This window comes from Vidua macroura, chromosome 6 (assembly GCF_024509145.1).
Source record: "Vidua macroura isolate BioBank_ID:100142 chromosome 6, ASM2450914v1, whole genome shotgun sequence".
Taxonomy (NCBI): Eukaryota; Metazoa; Chordata; class Aves; order Passeriformes; family Viduidae; genus Vidua; species Vidua macroura.
Window position 1 is genome coordinate 46,782,518 of NC_071576.1, and position 26,105 is coordinate 46,808,622.

At 36.3% G+C, this 26,105-nt stretch overlaps 1 protein-coding gene across 1 annotated transcript in view; it reads left to right on the forward strand.

Moving 5' to 3' along the window:
* The window catches only part of MUC6 (mucin 6, oligomeric mucus/gel-forming), a 55,957-nt gene that overhangs the window by 18,192 nt on the left and 11,660 nt on the right, over positions 1–26,105 (forward strand). The window contains exons 3-31 of the mRNA XM_053980696.1: positions 2,499–2,561; positions 4,920–4,973; positions 5,963–6,203; positions 6,816–6,942; positions 8,061–8,148; positions 8,542–8,651; positions 9,604–9,811; positions 10,596–10,718; positions 11,382–11,502; positions 11,814–11,952; positions 12,112–12,216; positions 12,552–12,624; positions 12,892–13,029; positions 13,865–14,026; positions 14,550–14,644; positions 15,302–15,434; positions 16,068–16,317; positions 17,453–17,505; positions 17,628–17,737; positions 18,479–18,630; positions 19,370–19,511; positions 19,976–20,086; positions 20,454–20,639; positions 21,039–21,278; positions 21,692–21,848; positions 22,610–22,753; positions 23,276–23,338; positions 24,133–24,180; positions 25,469–25,648. Of these exons, the coding sequence (XP_053836671.1) occupies positions 2,499–2,561; positions 4,920–4,973; positions 5,963–6,203; positions 6,816–6,942; positions 8,061–8,148; positions 8,542–8,651; positions 9,604–9,811; positions 10,596–10,718; positions 11,382–11,502; positions 11,814–11,952; positions 12,112–12,216; positions 12,552–12,624; positions 12,892–13,029; positions 13,865–14,026; positions 14,550–14,644; positions 15,302–15,434; positions 16,068–16,317; positions 17,453–17,505; positions 17,628–17,737; positions 18,479–18,630; positions 19,370–19,511; positions 19,976–20,086; positions 20,454–20,639; positions 21,039–21,278; positions 21,692–21,848; positions 22,610–22,753; positions 23,276–23,338; positions 24,133–24,180; positions 25,469–25,648 (3,816 nt within the window). The remainder of the gene's footprint in view (positions 1–2,498; positions 2,562–4,919; positions 4,974–5,962; positions 6,204–6,815; positions 6,943–8,060; positions 8,149–8,541; positions 8,652–9,603; positions 9,812–10,595; positions 10,719–11,381; positions 11,503–11,813; positions 11,953–12,111; positions 12,217–12,551; positions 12,625–12,891; positions 13,030–13,864; positions 14,027–14,549; positions 14,645–15,301; positions 15,435–16,067; positions 16,318–17,452; positions 17,506–17,627; positions 17,738–18,478; positions 18,631–19,369; positions 19,512–19,975; positions 20,087–20,453; positions 20,640–21,038; positions 21,279–21,691; positions 21,849–22,609; positions 22,754–23,275; positions 23,339–24,132; positions 24,181–25,468; positions 25,649–26,105) is intronic.

Consider the following 26,105-nt stretch of genomic DNA (forward strand, 5'->3'; position numbering starts at 1 on the left):
TACTTGCAGTAATGGTAAAATGTCAGAAAGGAAGATTTCAGTATTTTAGAAATCTCATTTAACACTAGGACAGCCTTTTTAATGAAAATATCTTAAATGAATGCAAAATACAACTTCTGCATAGCCATAATACTTGCTACATCTGTACAATCTGCCATTTTGTGTGCTTCTAGTTGATAGTGTTGCCAGGAAGATTTAACTATCCTTTTCAGAGTTAAGTGTGAGAAAAGGCGGCACATGCTGAGAATAATTACTGTAGTGTTATTAGTATAATAGTTTGATCTGACAGGATACAGACTGATTGGCAGATAGCAGATGGCTCTGTATTTGTTTTATTAGCTAGTCTTTGGGCAAAAAGTTAAAATGGATTTCATATCCATAGTCATTTTCAATCTTCACCAAACCTGAAGTACATGTTCAATTTTGTTTGCAGTGCTTAGATTCTTGAGTTTGAAAAGCTACCAAACAAGCTTTGTAAACTGATTTGTCTGTTCTAACCTAAAATATTTGTTCATTAGACATTTTGCTTTACATCAAGCTCTATAGATAGATCTGACCTGAAGTTATGTTTTAGGCATATATTCAATCCCTGGAAATCTAATATGCTTGGAAGGCAGCTTTTACACACTTCTAAATCCCATTCATGTAGTGTCTGAAGTTTAGGATTAAACTGTAATGATTGGAAAACTGCAAAGCCAGCAATAATAGATTATTGAACAAATGCAGGTATCAAAATCCAGGCATTCAAAAAAGGCACCAGCAACTCTGGGCATGAAGAGTGTTGGTTTGAAAGCCACAAACTGACTGTTCCTTTTGTGGTGTATTTACTGTGATGCACGGTTCACTAGGAACTTGGAAGGAGCATGCTGGATTTTGGAAATGCCTGCTGAGTTGCAGGCCAACTGTGGAGGTTTTTTAAAACATTGGCAAAATCTCAATTATTGACCAGTGCTGACCAGTTCTAGACAGCAAGGCAGCGTGAATAGGATTAGAATGATTTTGTGATGAGTGTGTCAGACGACTTGGGAGTGGCTGAGATAAATGCCATTTTAAGCTATTAGAACAATTAGGATGGGAGCACTTCTGTCACTGAATTTATATCCTTGATTTCTTTCCCTTATGCCAAAATATTCATTGTATACAATTCTACCAGGATAGTATTTTAGCTCTTAAAAACTTAGATTAGTTTATCCAGATAACATCTTCTTTCAGCAAGTACTGTTTCATAGCAGAATTGAGGTATAGACTGATGGGAATATTGGAGATGTCTGCATCTGAGCTCCAAAGCAAAAGGATGTGCTGAAACACTCAGTTCCAAAATTCCCTCTTCTGCTTTAACCTAGCCTTACATAAAAGGCAGAGCCTCACCTGTTTTCCTGCAGCCCTTGAGGTAGCACATGGCAAATAGTACTTCACCTTCAGCGGCACAGCATGTAATTGGCTGAGAATCTGCTACAGCTGGTGAGCTCCCTGGAGGCTCCCACTCGCTGCAGTATCCAAGGAAGCAACAGCACCCTGCAGAGCTGTAGTGTATATACAGATATTTATGTGGATTTGGCCTGGCTTACTTGATAAAAGAAACCTTCTGCCACAACATTTTCTATGTTGCAAAATATCCTAAACATGTAATTGAGGATTATATGGGTTCTACAAGATACTTGCTCCTGCTATGTAAGAAAGAGCAGATATGAGAAAATTTAAATTTGAGTAGCACATTTCTGGAGCACCTTAGGTCTTTTATTCCTGTATCTTGTTTAAGTTTTTACCACCCAGCTATTGACTCTGAGAGCTCACTTCAGCAGTGCTGGAGGAAAACCCTGGGTGAAAGAGCCTTTGGGTATGTGTGAAAACATGGAACAGTTGTGCTCATGCAGCAGGTCTGTGTTTGACATGGAAAAGGAACCACACTGCACTCAGCATTTGCTAAACATTCCTTGGCTTCTCCTAAGCAAACCCAGCTTTGTGAAGAGGTATGTGGAAGGGAGCAGCTTGCATCATTCTGCCTTAACGTGAGCAGCAAAAGCAACAGCTACGCCTGGGGATTTCCTGCTTTTCAGCTCCTGATCCCACAGTTCTTGTGAAGAACACACCGGACAATACTTTCCCCATATTTTCACACTTTTGGCTATTTCTTCCACTACGTCTACCCAGGTGGTGAAACAAGAACTCAAAAACATGAGTAAAGATTTATCCCACTTTTTTAAACAGGAACATAGGATTTTAGTATGAAGTATAGGAGCTGCCATATTGCATAGGATTTCTGGCAAATTTTGGAAACATTTGTCCAGTACAGAAGAATTTTCTATTACCTAATTATGTAACAGGAATTATGTGATTTTCCATGATAATTGTCATTCATATTTGTGTGACAGAGCACAATTCATATGTGCTGACCCTGCTTTGACTTGAAGCATGCTTAAAAACAAAATAAATATGCAAATATCCAACTTCTTTTGCTCAGAGAATAACTTAATTGTGTTGTCTTTTTCCTTTCACAGCTTTTGAAGGAAATTATTGGTCTCCCATTCTTCTCCAAAAACAGACAGAATCTCTGCAAAGAAGTAAGTGTCTGACCTAGTTGATAATGTTTGCATTTAAGTGTGAGTGACAACTCTATTCAGTATCAAGTCCATATTGCAGAAGGCACTGTACAAACCACATAATAAAAATAAGTCTTTGCCTCAAGGACCATATGTTTTGAAGCATTAAATTTTAGAAATTCCGAAAGAAGACTTTGCATGTAAAAAGATTGTCAAATGCGTTGTCTCACTGTGGTAAGTTTTAAACTAAATGGAAAGTGCTTTAGCGTGCCATGCTGAGGTTTTGATACCCAGGGATAGAAACTGTGAGCAGTTTAATAGCCTTCCACACTTAGAAATATGCTATTGGGGTAATTTTCGTGGTATGTTTGATTTTCATTCCTACATATTACTGCCTAATGCCATCTAAAAATTTAGGATATGGATTTTTTTGATATTGCAAAATGCAGGAAAATAAATTCTTCATATAGATAAGATCTATGTATATAGATATATATATAGATAGATATAGATATATATATAGATATAGATTCATATAGATAAGATCTATATGAAGATCTTATCTATAAGATCTATCTATATTCCTCATATAGATAAGATCTATCTATATTCTTCATATAGATAAGATTTCAGGTTAAAACAAACTTATATGCAAATAGGCAATCAGAGTGTGGAATATTTCTTCTTCACCTTTATAGCCAGTTGCTAGAGTGGGGTCAGACTAGGACAGATCTCTGCTTCAGCATTCAGCTGAATGTGTGCCAGCTGCTGCCACACTTCTGGTAGTTTACCAGCAGTTTTCCCTTAACTCCAAAGAATGACTTGTGTGCATCCATCCAAATCTGTATGCAAAATTAACTCCAGCCACCTACTTACTGTAAATTTGTGCTAGTCCTTCTGAGTCTGAGAAATATAAATAGTGAGTTACTACTACTATCTGACTTGTGTAAAACAATGCCAGAACAAAAAAAAGATTGCATATTATAGCTTTAAAATATTTAAAATATTAGATATCAGAAGTATGGTTGGAAAGGCAGGTATCCTTAAAACATTAACTCATTATTAAAATTTAATGGTAAATTTTGACTGTAGTTATTGTGGAATTTCCTGCTATAAAGAAATTTTGGCTCTGTTCAAAATGATGGTTGACAAGGACTTGGAAGCACAAGGGAGGGGTAAGCAGAAAAACCTCAATAGCCTCACAGAATTCCCTGAACTGAAAATAATTGGAGGCTGAGAAGTATCTGTGGAAGTATATATGCCTGATCTGATGGTAGTCTTCCCTTGGGCAGGCTGTTAATGGTCACTGCTGGAAATAAAATACAGAGCTACAACAACCCTTAGGCAGAACCAACACACTTTTTCACATGTCCCTATCTGAAGAAATGTGAGACACTGACTTCTAAATTTGAAGTTCATTCAATAGTCATTTAGTTTGCCATGTTCATGGCAGGAAGGAATGAATGTCATCATGCTAACATGATATATTTTACAGGACATGATGTTCCTCTGCTATGGGATACAAAAGGTTATAGCCCTTCTGAAAACACAAAATTTTCACAATATCCTTTCTAAAATAAGTAAGGACATCAGTCCTAATGTTCCAATTTTTTTTTCTATCCTATTCTATTTACAGCCAATTTCTTGGTAATTCATATTTTTAATGTTTTTACACTAAAATATTATGCTTTGCTTCTGCATACCATTAGAATTCCATTCTCTGTACTCCAAAGCTTGTTGCATTCCAGTGGCTGAATGAAATTCTTTATCCAGTTTGGGGAAAATGTGGAGGTGTATAACAAAAATAATTATATGAAATGAAAATTTATTATAATAAGCATTTATTTAGGCAGAAGAAACTGAGAGTAGCTTGAATTAGGAGAATTCTCATTCAGTATAAGCATAGAGAAGCTACATGAAGTTCATCCTTAAAGTAAAAATAGTTGAAAGACTTTTAATCTGACAAAAAATTCTCAAATATTCAGGAACTCATGTCTGTCTGCTGTCTGTTCTTACAACAAGAGAAACAGTAGAGCATGGATATAGACTAATTAAAAGAAAATCCCTAGATATTATTTAGTAAAAGCTGAACTCAAAAGACAAACACATAATCTGTATTTAAACTTCCTTGAGTTGTTGACATTCCCATTTGTTATTTTTCTTTGATAAGAATTAAATAAAAACAATTACAGTGACTGTGCTCCTGTATTTATTGAAAGGGGCACCTCTTGCACTCTGAACATTGTGCAGCCCTGGGTAATCATTCCTTGGCACACTCTGGGGTTTGGTGGTCAGTATCACTCAGGCACAGTATATTAAACTAGCTGGAGTTGGGCATGAAGGATCAATGATAACAATCAGCCAATTCTTATTTTCCAGTCAGACCTTCAGGACAGAACAGAAGTGTGGAAGAGGAGTACTTTTTGCCAGCAGGTAACCGCTCACTGGGAAACAGTATTTTCTGCATGACTTGAATAAAACCAGTAGCATTCTGCAGTAATTTGATCTCTCCTTTACAGTTAAGAGATATTTTGGCTTTAAAACAATAAATGTAAATTGCATGTAGACTTTGATAAGCTTATCTGATACTTTGTAACTCTAAGATATATATACTAAGATACCTGAGCTTCATATGATACCATAAGCAAAAATAATTTAAAAATGAAAGTAACAACTATGTCTGGAAATACAGAACTGAGGACATAATTTTAGGTACTTCAATAAAATGATCAGCTTCAGAGGGACTGTTCAAATGCTATAACCAGGTGCAGAACTATCTTAACAGCAGGTGCTGGAGTTGTATCTCTTTTTTTTTGACTCATTTCCACATCTGAAAATCTGTCTATTTAGATGAACTTTCCAGACTACTTCTTAAAGATGAAAATTGATTAAAACAATCTGTATATTTATAAAAATGGCTGGAACTTTGTCACATGAAGTGTGGAATTACAAGTTGGGCTTTGAAGACTATCTTTGGGTACCTAGTCATTTGACTGTGCGGTTAATCATGATACAGTAATGCCAAGTACAGCTTGGTAAATGCTGTGCCTGAGATGTTAAAGCTCTGCCCAGTAGCAAGCTGTCACCTTTGCAAACAGACCTAGCAGCCTGAAATAAGAAATTAAATCTCTATATTACCCATAGGAGTTGAAAAGGCTTTTCCCAAGCTAGAAAGTTAGGGAATTCTCTTCTGCTTACAGTAAATGAGAATATTGCTCTCACTCCTAGTATTGTTTCATTTTCTGACTTGAGATAAAATTTTGAGATTACAAAAGAATAGAAAAACCAAACAGAGGGCTAGAATGTTGTTTACAGAATTAATCTGAGCAGAAGCTTAATAGCTTGTCCTAGTATTTATAATTGAAATGCTAATCAGAAGAATGAGCAAATATGCTAAATCCATGTTTCTTTCTCTTTTATAGTTTTGAGCAAAGATTCCTGTTCTACCTGGGGAGGAGGGCATTTTTCAACCTTTGATAAATACCAATATGACTTCACTGGGACTTGCAACTACATCTTTGCAACTGTATGTGATGAGACCAGCCCAGACTTCAACATCCAGTTCCGTCGTGGGCTAGACAAAAAAATTGCAAGGATCATTATTGAGCTTGGGCCTTCTGTTGTCATTGTTGAGAAAGGAAGCATTTCCATCAGGAGTGTTGGGTAAGATTCTGCCATGAATGGGGTGTGGAGTGTTTAGAGAAGGCAGGGAGCTATATAGCAGGAGCAGGGACTTATGTAGTAGGTGCACTGATGACTGCTTATGTCAAAAATAAATTAACAAATTACTAAAGGTAACACACCTAACTGGACTTTACTTCCTTTGCTTCCCATCAAGCACTCGCACTCTAGAACATTTTCTTTATAGGTTTCTCTGATCTTGTCAGTTTTCAGTCATAATTCTTATATTAAAACTCCATAGACTCTCATTGGGATAATCAACGTTAATTTCACACCAACTTCATGGTTCTTGAAATATATAACTATGCTCTAATAAAACTAAACTAAGTGAATATGCCAAGTCCTGTGCAAACATTGTCAGTAGTAGAATCACTATGCAAACCATTTTTTTGTGATCCTTCTATGAAACTGCTCATGTAGATTTTCAATCAACAGAAACTTTCACACATTTTGAAATGTCACAGTTATAAGGGAAAAAATTCTGTTTCATGTTGCTGCAAGTACTCAGACTGGGTGTGTATCATATCCAAAATAAATAACTAATACCTGCATAATCTTGCTATGAGGTTGGCTTCTCTTCTCACCTTATTTCAGTGTCATTCAGTTACCTTACACCAGCAGTGGAATCCAAATAGCACCTTACGGATGCAACATCCGCCTGGTAGCCAAGCTGATGGAGATGGAACTGGTGGTCATGTGGAACAATGATGACTACCTCATGGTTAGTAAAATGTTCTACAGCAGAGAAGAAAATTCTCACTGATTTACTGGAATGGCAAGAACTCTCTGAACTTAATGGGTGCTTTTGCATGTATTTACTATTTTAGTATTTATTCTTTTCCTGTTTTATCTATTCCTCTTGAAATAAACAGCTTTGCATGTTACTTTCACTTGGTAGTTAGCAGCATTGGTATTTAGCTAAAGGGACCAGTGCTGAGATTCGTGGATACTTTCACACATTTTAATCTTTCCTAGGGGTATTCCAGCAGCTGCAATGTTTTGCTTAAGAGATGTTATTTAAAGTTGTGTCGAACTCAATATTGTATGGCACAGTTTAGTCTTTTTTATTGATCTTCCCTGGGCCATCTTTTGGTTTCAAATATTGAGTCCTTCTACCAGTTTATTTTTTCTTTCTTATTACTGAATCTTTTCAGGTTTTCCCTTCAAAATCCCCAATACATTTTCTCAGTGAGACCTGTGATATTATTGCCACAAAAGACACTGAATTCTAAATTGATTGTTTGGTAAAACAAGAAGATGTAGTAAATTGTCTGGGAGATGTATCAGCATTATCATCACATATATCAGAGAAAATGCTACTCCGATGGGTTAATCTGACTATACAAAGAATATGGTTTTATTTCTCTGATCTAAGATTTTCATGATAATTCATTTTTTGTAGTCAGTAGTAATATTACCATTTTAGTCTCCAGAATAATAGAGAATTGAATAACCTTCTTCTGAAAATAGATTTTCTTCCTGTAACCTTAAGTTTCTTAAGAAACTTGAAATTTGTACTCTGTCAACAAAGATATTAGGAAGGCTTCAGAATTATTTTCTTTTTTTTCCCTGGCTCCTTAGAATGTTATCCCCCCTTAATTCCCTGTGTCTTCAGATCTTATCCTTTTTATTAAATACTATTTTTAAGAATTGTTATTTGCCTATTGGGAAAAGACTTCACTGCTTACAAAATTCTTCCTCCAAAAAACTCACTGAAATTAATGAGAAGAATCACTTTTAATTGGGTGCTTGAACTGAACTTGTTTGAGAAAGTTATTGCTGTATAGATAATTTTACTTAGGGTGATCCTTTAAAATGTTTTGTTGTATTTTATTTTAGGTTTTGGCTGAAAAAAAATACATGGGGAAAACGTGTGGAATGTGTGGGAACTATGATGGTTATGAATTGAATGAATTTGTGCGTGAAGGTAAGAGACATTTCAGACAGGAGGAGAACAAGTTAAAGTGAGTCAAGGTGAAAACTGAATACTGTGATAGCATTGCTGTTTTCCAGAATTGAGTAAAACAGTCCCATGGGGCACCAACATACCGCATATGATTATGCTACACTCTGTTATCTGCTATGAGCATAATATAATGGGTTCCTCAAACAAGTGATAAGGACTCTTATCTTTTAGAAACATGTGGTAAGGTTCACACTCTCCTGACTTCCACAAGAGGCAGTTTTTATCATTGGGAAAATTAACTAGTAGGACATTTAACAGTCAAAGAGTAAAATCTGAGTTTTGCTACATCACAGCAACAAGTAAACAAATCAATGCAGTCTTTTTCCTGACAAATTATAACCCTTTAATTTCCAGGTAAATTGCTGGATACATATAAATTTGCTGCCCTACAAAAAATGGATGATCCATCAGAGATCTGCCTGTCCGAGGAGATACCAATTTCTGCTGTTCCTCACAAAAAATATGTAAGAAAGATCTTCTTGGCTTCTCTGCAGCAATATTCTTAGCAGGGGGCAAGACAGATAGAAATAAACAGCAGAGAGGCAGTGATTTCATAAAAATTACTTCCATGAAAATTGATAAAGTCAACATCTGTATAGCATGATATGAGAAAGAAAAGGAGTTCTTTGCATTAAAATACATTTAAATAAAATCCCACAGGTGTTTTTAAGGTTAGATTTATATCACTCATAAAAATCAACCAGCATTTAGCTCAGAGCTTTCTGGAATTCCATGCAGGTCATCACAGGAAATTCATGGAAACCAGTGAAGCTTTAAGAACTTTTTATCTAACTTGACACTATAAGCTGCACTTGACACTATAAGCTGCACAGATTTGAAGATATTCACAATGCCTAAAACATATTGCCAGATAACAGCACTGATAACAGGGACAACCACCATCAACTGCTATCACTTACAGTTCTAAATGAAAAGAAAATCAGTGTGCCTGGCAACCTTTGAGACCTTACACTGCAATAGGTACCATGATAGGCAACACAAACCTGCAGGTAACAGAAATGCACTACGTATGTGCTCAAAGAGGAATGAATTTTGTTATCTTCACATCTGGGATGTTTTTCATGGAACATGTTGTCTCATGTTTGCCATGAGACAACACATTTCCTGTGTGTAATGCTCTCATCCATTTTTAGGGGGGTTGATGGCACAGAAAGTGACTTAATTTTCAATATGAGAAGTGGAATTATTTCATCAAGTTCTTTCTATTGTACAATGTATTTATATTTCCTTCTATCTGTGAATTTCTCACACATTTGAATTCAAATACACATTATTAAACTCTAGGGCGAAAAGCAAACAAACCAATAAGAAAACCACAGCTAGTAGTTTATTCCACTGTGGTTTTCACATGAAGGAAACACCACAAAGAACAGTTTTCTTTCTCTTTTTATTTAGGCCATGATCTGCTCTCAGTTACTTAATTTGGTGTCACCAACCTGCAGTGTGCCCAAGGATAGGTTTGTCATTCGTTGCCAGCTTGATATGCAGGACTGCAGTGAGCCAGGACAAAACAACTGCACTTGCTCTACACTGTCAGAGTATTCCAGGCAATGTGCTATGTCCCACCAAATGGTGTTCAACTGGAGAACTGAAAATTTCTGCTGTAAGTTCAAATGGTTTATTCATGAAAGACTGTGCTTAACTTTTCTGTGTCTTGAACAGAGGGATAATGATAATAACTGGAATATTTTAAAAAGTCTCTACTGTCTTTAATCAAACAAATTATTTTTTGCAGAGAACAGTGGTCTTTGATAAAGCTGTAAGGAGAGCAGGGAAACCTCAAAGAAAGAAGCTCAAAACATAGCTCCTGTGTCTAGATCAGTGACAATAAAACAGATAAACATCCACCAAGTGAAAACTGTTTAATGTCTCAAGTTTCCTACAGGAGGCTGCTTGCTCTAAGAACAGTTTTCTTATTACTGTACTTGGAAAATTAGCCAGTAAAGAGAGAGCACTTTTAGATAGCCCCTGAAGTCTTTGAACCTTTTTGCTAATAATTGCCATAGCTCCCTTTATTCAAAGATCATTTTCAATAGTCCTTTTTTGGATGTTCAACCTTCTTATTTACAATGACTGATTGGAAGTAAAACCTTTAAGTACTACAAAAAATCTGATTTTTGGTACTTCATTAGGCTGCACTGTGGCCTGTTTGCCATTCTCCAAGCTTCTGAAAAAAATGTTTCCAATTTTTTGGGCAAGAAATATGAAAGAAAGTGAGAGTGAATATATGATGGTAACAAAGAATACTCAAAAAATGTAATGAATATTGAGGCAGGATAAAAGAATGTTAGTATCAGAAATCAGAAGGTCTTTTCCTTGCTAGGTAGCAGATGAAATATTCTATGTTTACACTTTAAAAATCTTAACACTCCCACTGTTTGTTGCAGCTGTGGGAAAATGTTCTGCAAACCAAATCTATGAGGAATGTGGTGCTCCGTGTGTTAAAACCTGTTCCAACCCAGAGTACAGCTGTTCCAGTCACTGTACCTATGGCTGCTTTTGTCCAGAAGGTATCATTTCATCATATTCTTAATGGATCACACAAATGTTTTTTGCACATATCCAGTCAAGTGGAATGGACTGCTTAATAATGAACTAGCTGTGCATTTCAGGGCGTTGTGCTGCTAGAACTGCTCTTTCTCAGGTAACATAATGTACCTGCAATCTTGAGTAATTGTGGTCCTTAAAGATGGCTGGTCACTCTTCACAAGAACACAAGAATACATTTTCCTCACAAGACCATGGTTTGTGATGGGATAAAGATATGCCATCTGCTTAAAGTTCTTTACTTAAATATACATTGATCAGGCACCACAAAGAGGTAGCATACCTCAGAGGATTCCTGCAGTATTATGGGAATTTTGTAAATTCCCTTTAAAATAATTGAAGATGAACTCATTACAGAAATTGTGATTATTACTATCATTTGCATTTCAAAACAGGACAATTGGCTGCACTTTCATATGACAAAGTAGTCAAAAGCTGTTGTCACTTGTGAATATTCAGTTTCATTTTAATTAGGAGAAAATTTCCTGCATGTTACATCTCCAAGTATGGACACTGACTGTGCAAGAATAGCATTCTCAGGCTAATTTCAGAAAGCACTCAAGCCATAATAACTGTAGTGCTAAGTGAGGATGGGGAAAAAATGTTTTGTTTATCTTCTTTGGCAGGAACTGTTCTTGATGATATCTCAAAGAATCGGACGTGTGTTCACATTAGCCAGTGTCCATGTACACTGAATGGGAAAACATATACTCCTGGTGAGACAATGAAAGCAGCTTGTAGGACCTGGTGAGTAGCAACAGGTACTTCCATGAGAGAATAAAAAGTACCTTTATCAGACAATTGGAAAATTTTGCCTAACCTTTTGAAGGGCAGCACCTTTCACAATTCAGGAAAGTTTACTGACAATCCATACAAGAGTTCAGCAACTTTGAATTAAGATGAGCAACTTCAACTGATATATGTAGACAAAGAAAATCAAAGCATAGACAACATAAGGAGAAAAGTGATAAAAACTACATATTTCATTGCTAGGAAGTAGCTGAGTTTTTAGAGCATGAAGAAAAGAATAACCTTGCACAGAATTTCATTTTCTACAGTAAATGTGTGATGGGTCAGTGGAACTGCAAAGACTTGCCCTGTCCTGGAAGGTGTTCACTGGAAGGAGGCTCCTTTGTTACCACATTTGATTCAAGGCAATATCGATTCCATGGGGTTTGCACTTATGTTCTTATGAAGGTAATTTCAACAGAATATCAAATGGATATATTTTAGTCAGTCTTTGGTTTCCTATTGGAACACAAACTGAGGACTTAATAAGATGCACTTTTATTCTACAAATCATTGTTATACTGACATAGGCTTCCCTTTTTACCTCTCTTTTCCGTTTCCCTCCAGAGTTCTAGCCTGCCACACAATGGAACCCTAATGGCTGTTTATGAAAAGACTGGTTATTCTCATTCTGAGACATCATTTAGTGCTATAATTTACCAATCTACAAAGGTAGGTATTCCCTCCACAGGTTCCATCCAGCACTTTATCACTAGATTAGCAAAATAGGTGTTCAAAGTCATTGCTGGTAGCTTGAACTTAAAAATTATGGGTTAAATAGTGAAGATATGTTTCTGCTCATGTATACATAGTAAAGATCTCAGTTACATCAACTCAGGAAGGTATTTTCAAAGTGAAAGCTAAAAGCAGCATGTTATAGTGTGAGAAAATGCTTGAATTAATTTTTTTTCTTTTACATAGATCATCAACAGTATAGTTGTTTAACTTCACATATAAATACCTTCTGTAAAGATAGTTACTTCTGGTTCCATGTCTTCTTCTTACAGGACAAAATTGTGATTTCTCAGAATGATCTCCTTACTGATGGTGATGAACTCAAGCGGCTGCCTTACAGATCAGGTAAAAAAAAGGGGGAACATAAGTTATATCCAAATTATATTAAATGACTGTTTTTACACAACCCAGCATCTTTCACAATCTTTCAATTGCTAATATTAGGGGTTTTAGAGGAAGGTTAAAGTCTCTCCTGCTGCATCTGTTCCTCTGTGGAGAGTTGTGTGTGGGAGAAGAGTTGTAGACAGAGTGCTAGAACATTTATATATGTATTGAAATCGTTACCTTGCAGTATCACCAACATCTCTATTTTAAATGTGCTTGTTCCTTCAGGAGACGTCACTGTTTTCAGACAGTCCTCCATGTATGTTCAGATGCATACAAACTTTGGGCTGGAAGTTACAGTTCAAACATCACCTGTGTTCCAGGCCTATGTGAAAGTTGGATCACAATTCAAAGGCAGAACACTAGGTAAGTAAACAAGTCCCCTTACAAAGGAGAAAATGTAGGGAGTATAATTTTGGTAACTTAGTATTCATCTTCTAGGAAATAAATTTTCTTCTGCAGATTCAAAAAAAAAAATGCATTGGAAACTGAATTGATTTTTCACTAATAACTTTAAAATGAATCAAAGAAACCAGAGGTGTCACATTTTTCATACATAACACAATGCTGTTCTGTATTTTTTGTGTGCCTTTTTCAATATGTGCTATACTACACAATGAAGGAGCAACAAATAAGTCTGTGTGGTCTCTGCATCTTCGAGCACAAAGTTCTTTGAATGTAGTGCACGACCACTGTAAACACAATGAACCTAAAAATCTACAAGCTTCTGAGCTAGTAATCACCAGATGGAGATGTTTATTGTACAGCAACCTTAGCCACACAAGCATATTTTGCATTCTGATTATGGGGAATTACAGAGAGATTTTGGCCTTTACAAAAGCCTAAATGCATATTCTTTGTCATTATGCATTTAATATACATAAAAAAGGTGCAACTTTGAAAGTGTTTCATGGCCTTTCTCTTTTACATTATTTTAAACCACTTTTTTCTAAAAAAAAAGACAAAAACTTCTCTATGATTTTGTCATTGATTAGAAGCTGACACTCTTAAATTGAGGAGGCAGAGACTCAGTGACTGAATGTGTACATAATCAAGATTCTCTGGCTACTTGACCTGAGTAGTTATTGACACTCTATGTAGAGCTTTTGAATCAATTGTCTCACTGTTATAGAATGAAGCATAAGCCATTGTGCACACATTCTTTAATTTCTGCCATCCCTTGCATTTCTGATGTTGTCAGGTTTGTGTGGCAATTACAATGGAGACACTACAGATGACTTCATGACTAGCATGGATATCACAGAAGGGACAGCCTCCCTGTTTGTAGATTCCTGGAGGGCAGGAAATTGCCATCCTGCCTTAGAGAGAGAGACTGACCCTTGCGCTTTGAGCCAACTGAACAGTAAGTAGATGATGCCGTGGTAACCGATCTCTCCAGCTGTCTTTGACACTTCCATAAGCCCATACCAGGGAAATAAGAGAGATGGACAGAAACAGAGAGGATTGAACGTCACAAATTCTGTCACCAACAAGCCATTTTTGCTTTCTAGAATACATATCAAGTGAGAGCTTATCAAATTCTGTTCTAGAGATATGGGATTGAGATGATGAATGAGAGGGGTTTGATCTGTCTATGCAATGTCCATGAATGTCTTAGGCTTGCTCAGCAGTGCCGAGATTGAAATCCAAGTTTTGTCTTCACGAGTCTCTATTGCCATTGGTCTCGGGGGAAAAAAAAAAAGTGAAAAAGAAAAAAAACTCCACTTGTACAAGAATAGAGTGTGAAAACTAACAAGCTAAGAAGTTGTCCTATTGTTCAGTGCATTATTGCCAGAAGTTCACCTAAAATACCAATTTTTTTGAAAATTTCCTTTTTAATTTTTCCCCCTAATTTTCCCATTTTAATGTTTGTTTACTTTCGTTAGAAATATCTGCTGAGACTCATTGCTCCATTCTGACCAAGAAGGGTACAGTGTTTGAGAAATGCCATGCTGTGGTGAACCCTATTCCTTTCTACAAGGTATGACGTTATTATGATGGATGTTGTACAGAGGGAGTCCAAATATAAACCAGATTGGACACATATACAGTGTCCCACGCATTCAATCAGCAATGCAGAGAAGCTTAGGAACAGGTGTGGTTCAATGTGGTTCCTCCACCACATTGAAAGTCTGTTTGGTCACAGGCACCAGTCCCATCCCTGTGAATCAGAAAATATTTTTGCTCATGCTGCAGTTGTCCATGACAACAACTTTAACTGTGCAAAGTGTTGATTTTACCATGTGCATAATTGAGTTTAATATACATGCTAATCTACACAAAACATTTTGAATATTAAAAATGAGAAGCAGCAAATAAACAAAGGCATTTCTTAGGGTACTAAGAATATTTTATTTACATCAGCAATGCACTTACTCAGACATTTTCTATCCGTTTTAGTTATGCAGTAGTATGTATCTTGTATGACTTAGTTCTTGCTAATTCAGCATAGTATCATATTGGTTGGGAAAGATTTTTGAGATCATTGAGTGCAACCATAAATACAACAATGCCAAGTCCACCACTACACCATGTCCCTAAATGTCACGTCCCCATGTCTTTCAAATACCTTCAGGGTTTAGCACTTCCAAATGTCTGGTCCCCAGTAACAAAGTACTCTCTGTCTGTTGGGTTTCAGAGATGTGTCTACCAGGCCTGTAATTATGAAGAGACTTTTCCTTATATTTGTTCTGCTCTGGGATCATATGCACGAGCATGCAGCTCCATGGGTTTAATCCTTGAGAACTGGAGGAGCAGTGTGGACAATTGCAGTGAGTACCTGAGCCAACTCTTAGTAGTCTGCCATCAGATGAGTAATGAGGAAATAGTGATCAGAAAGAAGAGCTGTAATTGGGTAACAAATAACCAACTGTTGGATACCCTTTTAGTGTCTGTTTCAACAGGGTTGTTACTTCAAGACTATATGAAAAAGATTGTTCATATGCTTTAAGGTGAGTATGGGGATGCTTCCAGGACTTGATAATTAAGGTACAGAATAGCCAGAAAAATAAAGCTATCCTGTAAAATGAGAAAGAACTAGGGAAAACTGACTACAGATTTTATTATTTTGCAACTCAGACATAGGCAGTGATTTCACTGTTACTCAAAAATTTATTGATATTTCTGCTGAGCTTCCCTTTGTATTATTAAATTCCAAGATTCACAAAAAAGCTGTAAGGTGTTTTACCTGCATGAAACGTCTGAACAGCTGCATAGTTTGCTATTAAGTCTTGGTCTGCAACATGTTTTGCTAGAGCTCCACATCTACAGGAAGAGGAGCAACAGGAAGCATTGAAACTGTTGACACAAAATAAGCAGCACATAATAAGCAAAAGGACATTATCTTTCACAACGAAGATGATCAGTAAATGAAGTTTAACATACACTCTGGTCTTGTCTTATAGCCATTACTTGCACTGGCAATCAAACATTCAGCTACAACACTCAGGCATGTGACAGGACATGCTTATCGCTCTCCAACCGAGCCCTGGAATGCCATCCAACTGATATTCCTATTGAAGGCTGCCAGTGTCCTAAAGGAATGTACCTGAACCACAAGAATGAGTGTGTTCGTAAATCTCATTGTCCCTGCTACTTAGAGGACAGAAAGTACATCCTGCCTGACCAGTCAACAATGACTGGTGGGATCACCTGGTAAGTGTGTCAAGTTTAAAGGTGAACAAACTGAAAATGGAGATGAGGGGTCTTCATGTCTCTGTCAAGGGTCAACTGCAGTAAGCAGACAAACACCACACAGCTACTTACTCCAGCAGGATGTGGAGGAGAATCAGAAGGACAACAGCAAGAAACCTTATGGGTAGAGATATAGACAGTTTACTAGATTTCTTTATTAATAATAAGCAAAAAGCTTATTTAATAAGCAAAGCAGCATGAACAATCAAAGCTAAGTAAGGAATTGATTCAGAACTTCCTGTCAGCAGGCAGCCATTCAGACATTTCCAGGAAAGCATGAATTTGCCATGCATAATGGTTTGTTGGGAAGACGAGTGCTGTAACTCAGAACATCCCTCCTTCCTTCTTTACCTGAGCTTTTATTGCTGAGCTTGATGTGCTATAGTATGGAATCTTTCTTTGGTCAGTGGGGTCAGCTGTCCTGGCTGCATCCCCTCCCAGCTTTCACTTAGAATGAAAATACTTGCTTCTCAGCCTCCTCCCTGGCAGGGCAGCCTGAGGAGCAGGAATGCTGGGACATTGTTCAGCACCAGCTAAAACAACATTGTGTTGTCAATAGTGTTTTGGTCACAAATCCAAAACACAGCACCACTGAGCTGCTACAAAGAAAATTAACTCCATTCCAGCCCAAACCAATACAGTCTCCTTTATTTTTAATAGCATAAATTTATTTTTCAAGACATCTTTTTTTTCCCTTTTCTAAACTACAAATATTCTTAACTGAACAGAAAACATTTTACTTACCTTCAACTTGGAAATATTACAGAGAAAAATAAAAAATAATAGCTGAAATCTGATTATTCCTACTAGAGATTTTGTCAACAGCACTTAGCTATATACAAACTTCTGGAATAACTTGATAAGCCATCCCCATAGTGACAATTGCTTATGAGTCATAATAGGCTACTATTCACTTTCAAAATTGATGTTACTGTATAATACAAAAAGTGAAGAGACGAGTTGACTCATATTCCACTTCAAAGGCTGGGAAGGAGGTAATAACATGAGTGAAACATTTTTAATAAAACAATTTTACAAAAAAATCAGAATTTCTTTTTTAGAAGAGATTTCCATTTATTTTTATTTTTCTTCCTAGCTACTGTGTTAATGGGAGGCTAAGTTGCACAGGCAAACCTCAAAATCCTGCAGGTATGAGTCTGATATTGTTTGCTTAGAAACATTTTTTGTCCTTTATGTTGGAAAATTACTACTTCGCTGTTCTCTTCTATGTTAATTTCTCCTCAATGTTAATTTTTCTTCCTTTTTCCTAGAAAACTGCAAAGCTCCTAAGAAATACATATCATGTTCTGACAACTTAGAAAACAAGTATGGAGCTGCATGTGCCCCTACCTGTCAGATGCTGGCTACTGGAATTGAATGTGTGAGTTTCACAGCTCTGGGATATTTATCCTTTTGAGAGAGGTAGAATGTTCTAGTTTTTACTTAGAACTAGACTACATTGCTTCTAGTGAAATTAAAGGAATTATTTTTTCTTATATGATGCAGTTAAATATCAGGCTGTGGACACAAAAACTGCCCATATATTTAAGAAGTGATTAAATAAATTAATTGCATGAATTTGTGAATGAAATTCTACTAGAATAAAAATCCATTAAGGATTCTTAACTACATGGCTATAATCTCTGGCTCAGGTACTCCATAAGCTGTGACTCCATGTCAGTGGAAATATGGGATTTATGCTTCCTGTTCTATTTTTTCTCAACTTTTTGTTGCTGTTGATCACAGAATGCAGGAGACCTGGGCTAGGTGAAGATCTGTGCTGTCCTGATAGGGTTTTCTTATATTAAGGAAACAGACTAATTGGAAGAATTGTAATAAGCTTCCTTGATATGGAGAATATTCTGTTGTACTGTTTCTGAAAGACTGGTAGTGACAGAAGATAAATTTTTCAGAGTCTTCAGGTATGTTTATTATCTCAGACCACAAATCTATGTTACAGCTTCAGTGAAACTAGTTCAACTGACAACAAGGAACAGCACAAAACTAAAATCAAGCCCAAACAGAACTTAGCACAGGTTCACTCTTGACACTGTTCACGTTCAGGATAAAATGCATCTCACGTTCTTTTATTTTTGTTTTGCAATCTGTTGGCCTTTCCCAGATACCCACAAAGTGTGAATCAGGCTGTGTCTGTGCTGATGGCCTCTATGAAAATCTCGATGGCAGGTGTGTGCCAGCTGAGGAGTGTCCATGTGAATATGGTGGCCTTGCTTATGGAAGAGGTGAATATATCCAGACAGAATGTGAGATCTGGTAAGAATGACAGAGTTTTTCATTGCAGATCCTCTGTTTCACTGAAGTGTACAGTCACATAAAAATAAGTGTTTAACTGACTGGGGAGTAGGAAATGGCAATAGCTGTAAGGCAGAAATACCATGACACATTACAGGGATTAACAGAGAGAATATTAACATTTGACAATATATGTATGGATAAGAGTCATTATACCAGCTTCAGGGATAATTTCTGCTTTATGTATGTTCAGGAATAAAGGCATCCAGTAGGGCCTGTGACTGTAAATTGTATAGTCAAGTATTATTAACAGCTCAAATAAAGATGAGGGCAAAATCTTTCTTCTTTTCTGTAGATAAAAGCAACCAGCCCCAAATAGATTCCCATTTCATTAGCAGCATTCTCAATGCACTTTATTCCCTTTCTAGTCTATTATTATTTAAAAAAAAACTACTCCCCAAACTACACAGAGCAGTGATTTCTGATCTCATTAAGAGCAAAAATAAATGGGTTTCACTATTTCTTTAATTTAAAAAAGCACAAAAATTATTTAATGTTTCTTCTTTATTATTAATTCATTTTCTGGGCAGTCCATAAATTTTAATTATGGTTCTTATATTAACTGTAACTTGGTCTCAATATACATAAGTCAATTAAACATGTTGAACATGTTATCGATAAAAGTGGATGTATATAAAAATAAGCAGGTGAAGATGGCATTTCTTTGAAATCTGAGTGTGGTTTCTCTTCTCACTCCCAGCACTTGCACAAAAGGCAAATGGAAATGTGTTCAGAAAACAAGGTGTTCCTCCACCTGTAATCTGTATGGAGAAGGCCACATCACCACCTTTGATGGACAGCGTTTTGTGTTTGATGGCAACTGTGAATACATATTAGCTACGGTAACCTGCTTCCTTCTGGTTGTTTCAGCAGCATTTCAGCATCAAGAAATAGCTGGATTTAAGAGACTAATAAAAATATGCTAGGATGCATCAATAAACACTACAGCACTTTGAATGTTTATAACCACTTACTGAGTTTCTACATATTATGTTTATTACAATGCTTAGAATGAAAATATTTTACTTCAAAAAAACCGTAATTTTCATGCAATTATAACCAATTTTAGATTTTTTTAAAAATAAGTTTAAATAGTCATTGTATTCTGTACCAGAGAAATATGTCTTTAGGGAAGTTACATCAGTTTGACTAGCAAAGCAGAGGTCATCACCTCCCAAAACAAAATTAATAATGACATTTTAAACATCCTGTATTTTCTTATACTTCTGTGTTTTAAGCTGGAAGACTTCAGGCATAGTCTATTGAGCCTCTGTGCTTCTTGTGGTTTGTTTTGGGTTTTTTTTAGGATGGCTGCAGTGTTAACAGACCCATTTCTTCTTTCAAAATTGTTACTGAGAATGTCATCTGTGGGAAATCAGGAGTTACGTGCTCCAGATCCATCAGCATTTACCTTGGGGTAAGCTCTTCTTTCTGCCATTATCCAGCTGAATAGATTTTAAAACCAGATTTTCTTCATTTTTTGGAAGCTTTAGCTGTATCTTAAGAGAAAGGTCTTGTAAGTGAAATTATGTGCTAAACCTAGAGCCTTGGTTTTAGTAGGAAATGTCATAGCTGTTTGTTTGGGTTTTTTTAATTCTCATGTTGTGTTTCATTCTCCAAGAATCTTGTCTATGTAGAAGCCAGGAAATTTTGAAGTTTACTCTGCAGTGAATTGCTCAATCAAAAAATACTGTTTTCCTGCTGCAGTGTTACAGCAGCTGAACTTCAGCAACAAAAATACTGAAACTTGACAAGTTGTAACTTGCAGATAAATTTTCTTCCAGAATCTGACAATCATACTGAGAGATGAAACCTTTGCTATTTCTGGGGGAAATCCTGGTATAAGATACAAAGTGAAAAAGAATGCCCTTCACCTGACGTTTGATATCATTATCCCAGGAAAATACAACATGACCCTTATTTGGAATAAGCATATGAACTTCTTCATCAAGATCTCCAGAGAAACACAGGTATTGCAGAATAATTTCCTTAAAGTGTCCCTCCATTCAGATTGAACTGCACATTTGATCACAGTTACCCTGAGTCTCTGTGATGGCAAAGCAATTAATTTTTATCATTATCTCCAAAACAACAGATATCTCCACAAGAGGCTAATTTTAAGGTATTTCTATACTGCATTCAGGGAATTTTTGAGCTAAGTGTTTGTAATTTATGCAACTGCACATTTTAATTTGATCTCTAAATGGTGACAATTTACAGTTTAGAGGAGAAACCCATGCACAAGTATGTTATGAGAGTGTATTTGTAGATGACATTCACTCCTAAAGCACAGGAAACAGTCAGTGATCAAAAGGGAAGGTGAGAATTGTAACTTGCTGAACTGATATTGATGCTTTCATTGAATCTAGGAAACGATCTGTGGTTTGTGTGGTAACTATAATGGCAACATGAAGGATGACTTTGAAACTCGAAGCAAGTACGTGGCATCAAACGAGCTGGAATTTGTCAACTCTTGGAAAGAGAATCCTCTCTGTGGGGATGTGTACTTTGTAGTGGACCCCTGTAGCAAAAACCCTTATCGTAAAGCATGGGCAGAAAAGACATGTTCCATCATCAACAGCCATGTTTTTTCTGCCTGTCACAATAAGGTAAGAATTTATTTGCTCTTTTTTTTATTTATAGGCATAATCCGTATTCTTCCAAATGCTCATGCTCCAACAGGTGATTTTCTGTTTGGCAAACTGTTTCAATAAAATACATTTTAAAATGTTTTTGGCTCACATTTATGTTAATTTTATTTTTTTTTTAATTTGCAATTCACCAGCCCTTTTGTGAACACAAATGCTAAGTATGCCATTAACTGATTAGTTAAAACTAAGAGAGTGAAAAAAATAATGAAGGCTTAAGAATCAGGAATTGGTGATTCCTGATATTGATTAATGCATTTTCGGGTGGCAAAAACCAGTGAGAAATGTGGATAATGCTGCAGTGGCTATGCATATACATAGAGTATAATAGGCACAAAATCATCTTGGAAAATGAATCCCTTTTTGCCATGCAGGTGAATCGGATGCCCTACTATGAGGCCTGTGTCCGAGACTCCTGTGGGTGTGATATTGGAGGGGACTGTCAGTGCATGTGTGACGCCATCGCAGTCTATGCCATGGCATGCTTGGAAAAAGGCATCTGCATTGACTGGAGGACCCCTGAGTTCTGTCGTGAGTTTCTTTAAGCTCTCCTTACACAGGTTTAAGAGATTTTTATGGTCAGTATATTCATTTGGCAACATAGGAAACTTAGTAATAACCACCTCAATGTTTGCATTTTCTCTGTGGGCAAAGAATTAACCTCAGTCACCTGGGTTTTGAAATCTGTACTTTTCTGCTAAATTAACCAAAATATTTTAACTCTTTTTATCATGAACTCATGAGAGAGAAAATAATGGGGTCCCAGAAAGCAGATTGTTTCTTCTCCTATCAGTGTATAGTACACTGTGAGTTTGCCAGCAGAGAAAGCATGAAATTGTAAAAAAATGTTTCATTTGAGCTATGATGAAATCAATTTCTGTGTGGATGTCAAGGGAATGTAGACAGCTGTGTTGGCTGGAACACTGTAAAACAGGAAAATGACATCAAGGTGTTCCAAAACAGCAAATACAATGGAAAAAAGATGATGAACATGCTATAAATCAATGTTAGAGTTGTCATCTTTGATGGATTTCCTTCTACATTTCAATATATTCAACATATTCAATATATTTGTGTATGAAAGGTTGTGGAAGTGTCTGCATACTGTACTTGCAAAAAAGAAACTGACTTCCATGAGTTAAAATATATATTTACATCAGAAGCTAATCACTTCAGTGAATTGATTTTTATTCCAACTGTTAATTAATTTTGTTTTCCTTCTAGTACTTTGGAAGTATCATGCCATTAATTTGAAAAAGAAACATCTTCTCTCTTGCTTGTCCTTTCTTTAGCTGTCTATTGTGAGTATTACAATTCTCATAAAAGAAAAGGAATTGATGATGCTTTTTCCCATGGCTACAATGATGACAAATGCACCTGGCACTACAGGCCTTGTAACTGTCCAAATCAAAACTACAAATATGTCAATATTGAAGGTAATAACCTCTACTACTGTAAACCAGGAAACAGTAACATAATTGTTTTCAGTGCTAGTTTTTTTTTTTTAGATCAGTCATACCACATTAAATAATGATAATCTAATTGATGTTATTTTTTGAAGAAGTTTTGCTAATATTTCCCTTACTAGTAGTGTTTTAAATACATAATCAACTCAGTAGATGTACTATATTTAGCTTTATATCAAGTTCAGCCTGTCTGGAAGAGAAATTCTGACTTGCACCAAATCAAAAGAATGCACTGTACTTAGGAAAGAAAACATGGAGAGAGAAATAAATATTTTTATTAAACAAATGGATATAGCTGGACAAACTAAACAAATTCCTACATAGACAAAACCTCCTTCTGAGGCTAACACTGGAAATACTTACCTGAATAGATAATGTTGAAATTGATACTATTTTTAATAACAGATATATAATATATTCAATTATAAATAGTGTAAATTAAATGCTTTTCTCTAAGAAATTTAAAACAGACTTCTCTTCCCCTTTCTTCAGGCTGTTACAACTGCTCTCATGATGAGTACTTTGACCATGAAGAAGAAAGGTGCATGCCGTGTGGTAAGCAGCAGTTCTTTCTCCACAGTAACTTGAAAACTATACTACAACATTTGCACAGACTCAGAGAAAATATTTTTATAGTATCTCTCCATAAATGAGTGTTCATCTAAACATAGCTTCCTTTCAAAATAAACCCATTTTATACTGCTTGTACAATAAAGTATTGGTGTTCTAATCTGTGTGAGGCACGGGCCCAGCAGAGCTCTGAGTCTCAGAGGTATTTAACACATTTCACAGAAAAAGGGAAACATGTAGCAAAAGAGCAGATTTAGCTACTGGACTCAATAAATATCTTTCTAGATTTTTTTTTAATTAACTTGAGGTTCATTACCATAAGGCTTATTTCCATGACAACCTATTTTATTAAATAAGGTTTTGGATAGACTCTAGCTGGACAGTTTGGATTTTCATGCAGACATAAACAAACCCTAAGAACGAAATTTTCATTATAAAATTCTATCTTGTGTAACCAGGATCTCAGCCAGTGATCTCCCTTACATACAAAACCATGTTCCACTATCCCTGAAAACTGAGGTGCCCTTAGCCATAAAAGTCATAACAAAGATAGGAAAAACTTACTAGTGTTCATTATAATAATGAGATGTATTGATTTCTTTGTAATTAAGTCCTTTGATGTGAATTTGACCACGGAAATATGTAAGATTAAATACTTTCAGGAATACCTCAGTAATTAGCACAGTTCTTGCAATCCAATCCAATGAGATTTGCCTTATCTGGGATATTATAATATGTTTTTATTCACAAATATAACCTGTTTTATCTTTATGTAACAGGACAAGTAAACGTTACCACCACACCCGGACCATCTTCACCTTCACCAGGTTAGTTTACACAGTTGACCAGCTGTGTAACTTACACACTGATATTATGTCCTGATAAGTGTTTATGACATGAATAATGCCCTTTTCTGTGTGATATAACAGCATTATCAGTTTCACATGCATAAGGTGAAATGATGAAAAATACCCTGGTACCATAATATCCTGGGCTGCGTCAAAAGCTGCTTGGACAGCAGGTCAAGGGAGGGCACTGTGCCCCTCTGCTCTGATGAGAGCCCACCTGGAATGCTCTGCCCAGCTCTGCAGTCTTTAATTCAAGAAAGACAGAGTAGGGCCACAAAAATGACCAGAGGGTTGGAACACCTCTCCTGTGAGAAAAGGCTGAGATCTGGGGTTGTTCAGCATGGGGAGGAGAAGGGTCCATGGAGACCTCTTTGTGGCTTTTCAGTACTAGAATGGGGCTTATAAGAAAGATGGAGATAGACTTTTTAAATAGGGCCTGTTGTAATGGGAGAAGGGGAAATGGTTTTAAATCAGAAGAGAGTAAATTCAGACTAGATATAAGGAAGAAATTGTTTATGATGAAGCTGGTAAAACACTGGAAGATGTTGCCCGCAGAGACTGTTGAATCCCCTTACCTCTCCAGTTAAGGCTGGAGAGGCATTTGAGCAACCTGATCTAGTTGAACTCATGTCTGCTCATTGCAGAGGGAGTGGATTAGATTATCATTAATGGTCTAAGCCAACCCAAGTCATTCTATGATTCTATGATGAAAAGGATCTCACAGAAATTTATGCCACATCTTACTAGGGACTGGCCATATAACACTTCAACAGTTGAAGGAAGTCTTGATGGAAATGTGTGACTGACTACACCAAATCCCTATAGCCTGATACAGGAAAGGAATCTACATATCTTGATCTTAAATTTGTTAGAAATTCCATTAATTTCCCTAAAGACATGATATTGGAAAACTTTATACTGTGGGTCATATGAATAATAAAATTATGAATACTATTTGATATAGGATTGGAATATTGTTCCATCTCTGCTGATATGAACAACTGTTTATGCCAAATTCACTTTAAAGTGAAGAAAATGGTATAAAGCATCTCCAAGAATACCTGTTTAATGTATTCACTGCATATAATAGCAAAGGAAGTAATGAATAACAGTTCAAGGTTTAATCTAAAAGGTAATGGGTTTTAATAGTAGCTACTGCTAATAGCTATAAAACCACTTGTTTTACTTTAGAAAAAATTCCATTAATATAGATATGTTGTCCTACTGAGGACTAATTCTCATCTTTTCATTTTCATTTTTTTCTTAGTAACAACAGTGCAGCCTAAAGTAACTAGGAGTTCTACCACAAGCACACTTCCAACAGTACCTAGTACTTCTTCTGCAACAACTGTATTATCTGAGACTACAAATCCAACAATAACTGCAAAAATTACAGTTCCAAGAACTTCACCCTCACAACCTCTTGTCACAATAAAGTCAACTACTGGTAGGTTTTTAGTGTTATTGTCTAAAATAAATTATTATAAACTTGTTCTAAACCTCTGTATCATTGAGATACCATTCCTAGGAAGGCATTTCAAATTCACACACCATCCAAGCATTAGACTCCAAATCATGAAGCAGGCAAAGCAGGCTTCCAGAAAGGAGTTTGTAAACCAGAAATGTTCAGAAGTGTAGATTGAAAGTGCATAAAAAGATATAGGATATAGGCATTAGGTTAAAAATGCAACCAAAAAGTGAGTAATCTGAGAAACACAATTAGAATTTCTATAAGCAGTGAGCAAGCCCAGCTCTAGTTGGGTTTATTAGCTCAGCTTCAGCCTCTTTTCCACTGGTTCATTTATGGAGTTCAAGGAGCACCCAATCTATTGACTCTGAATAATGTAAGCAAGCCCCAAAGCAGAGTCACACAGGTAGCAGTGTAGCAGCTTTGTCTAGGCTTC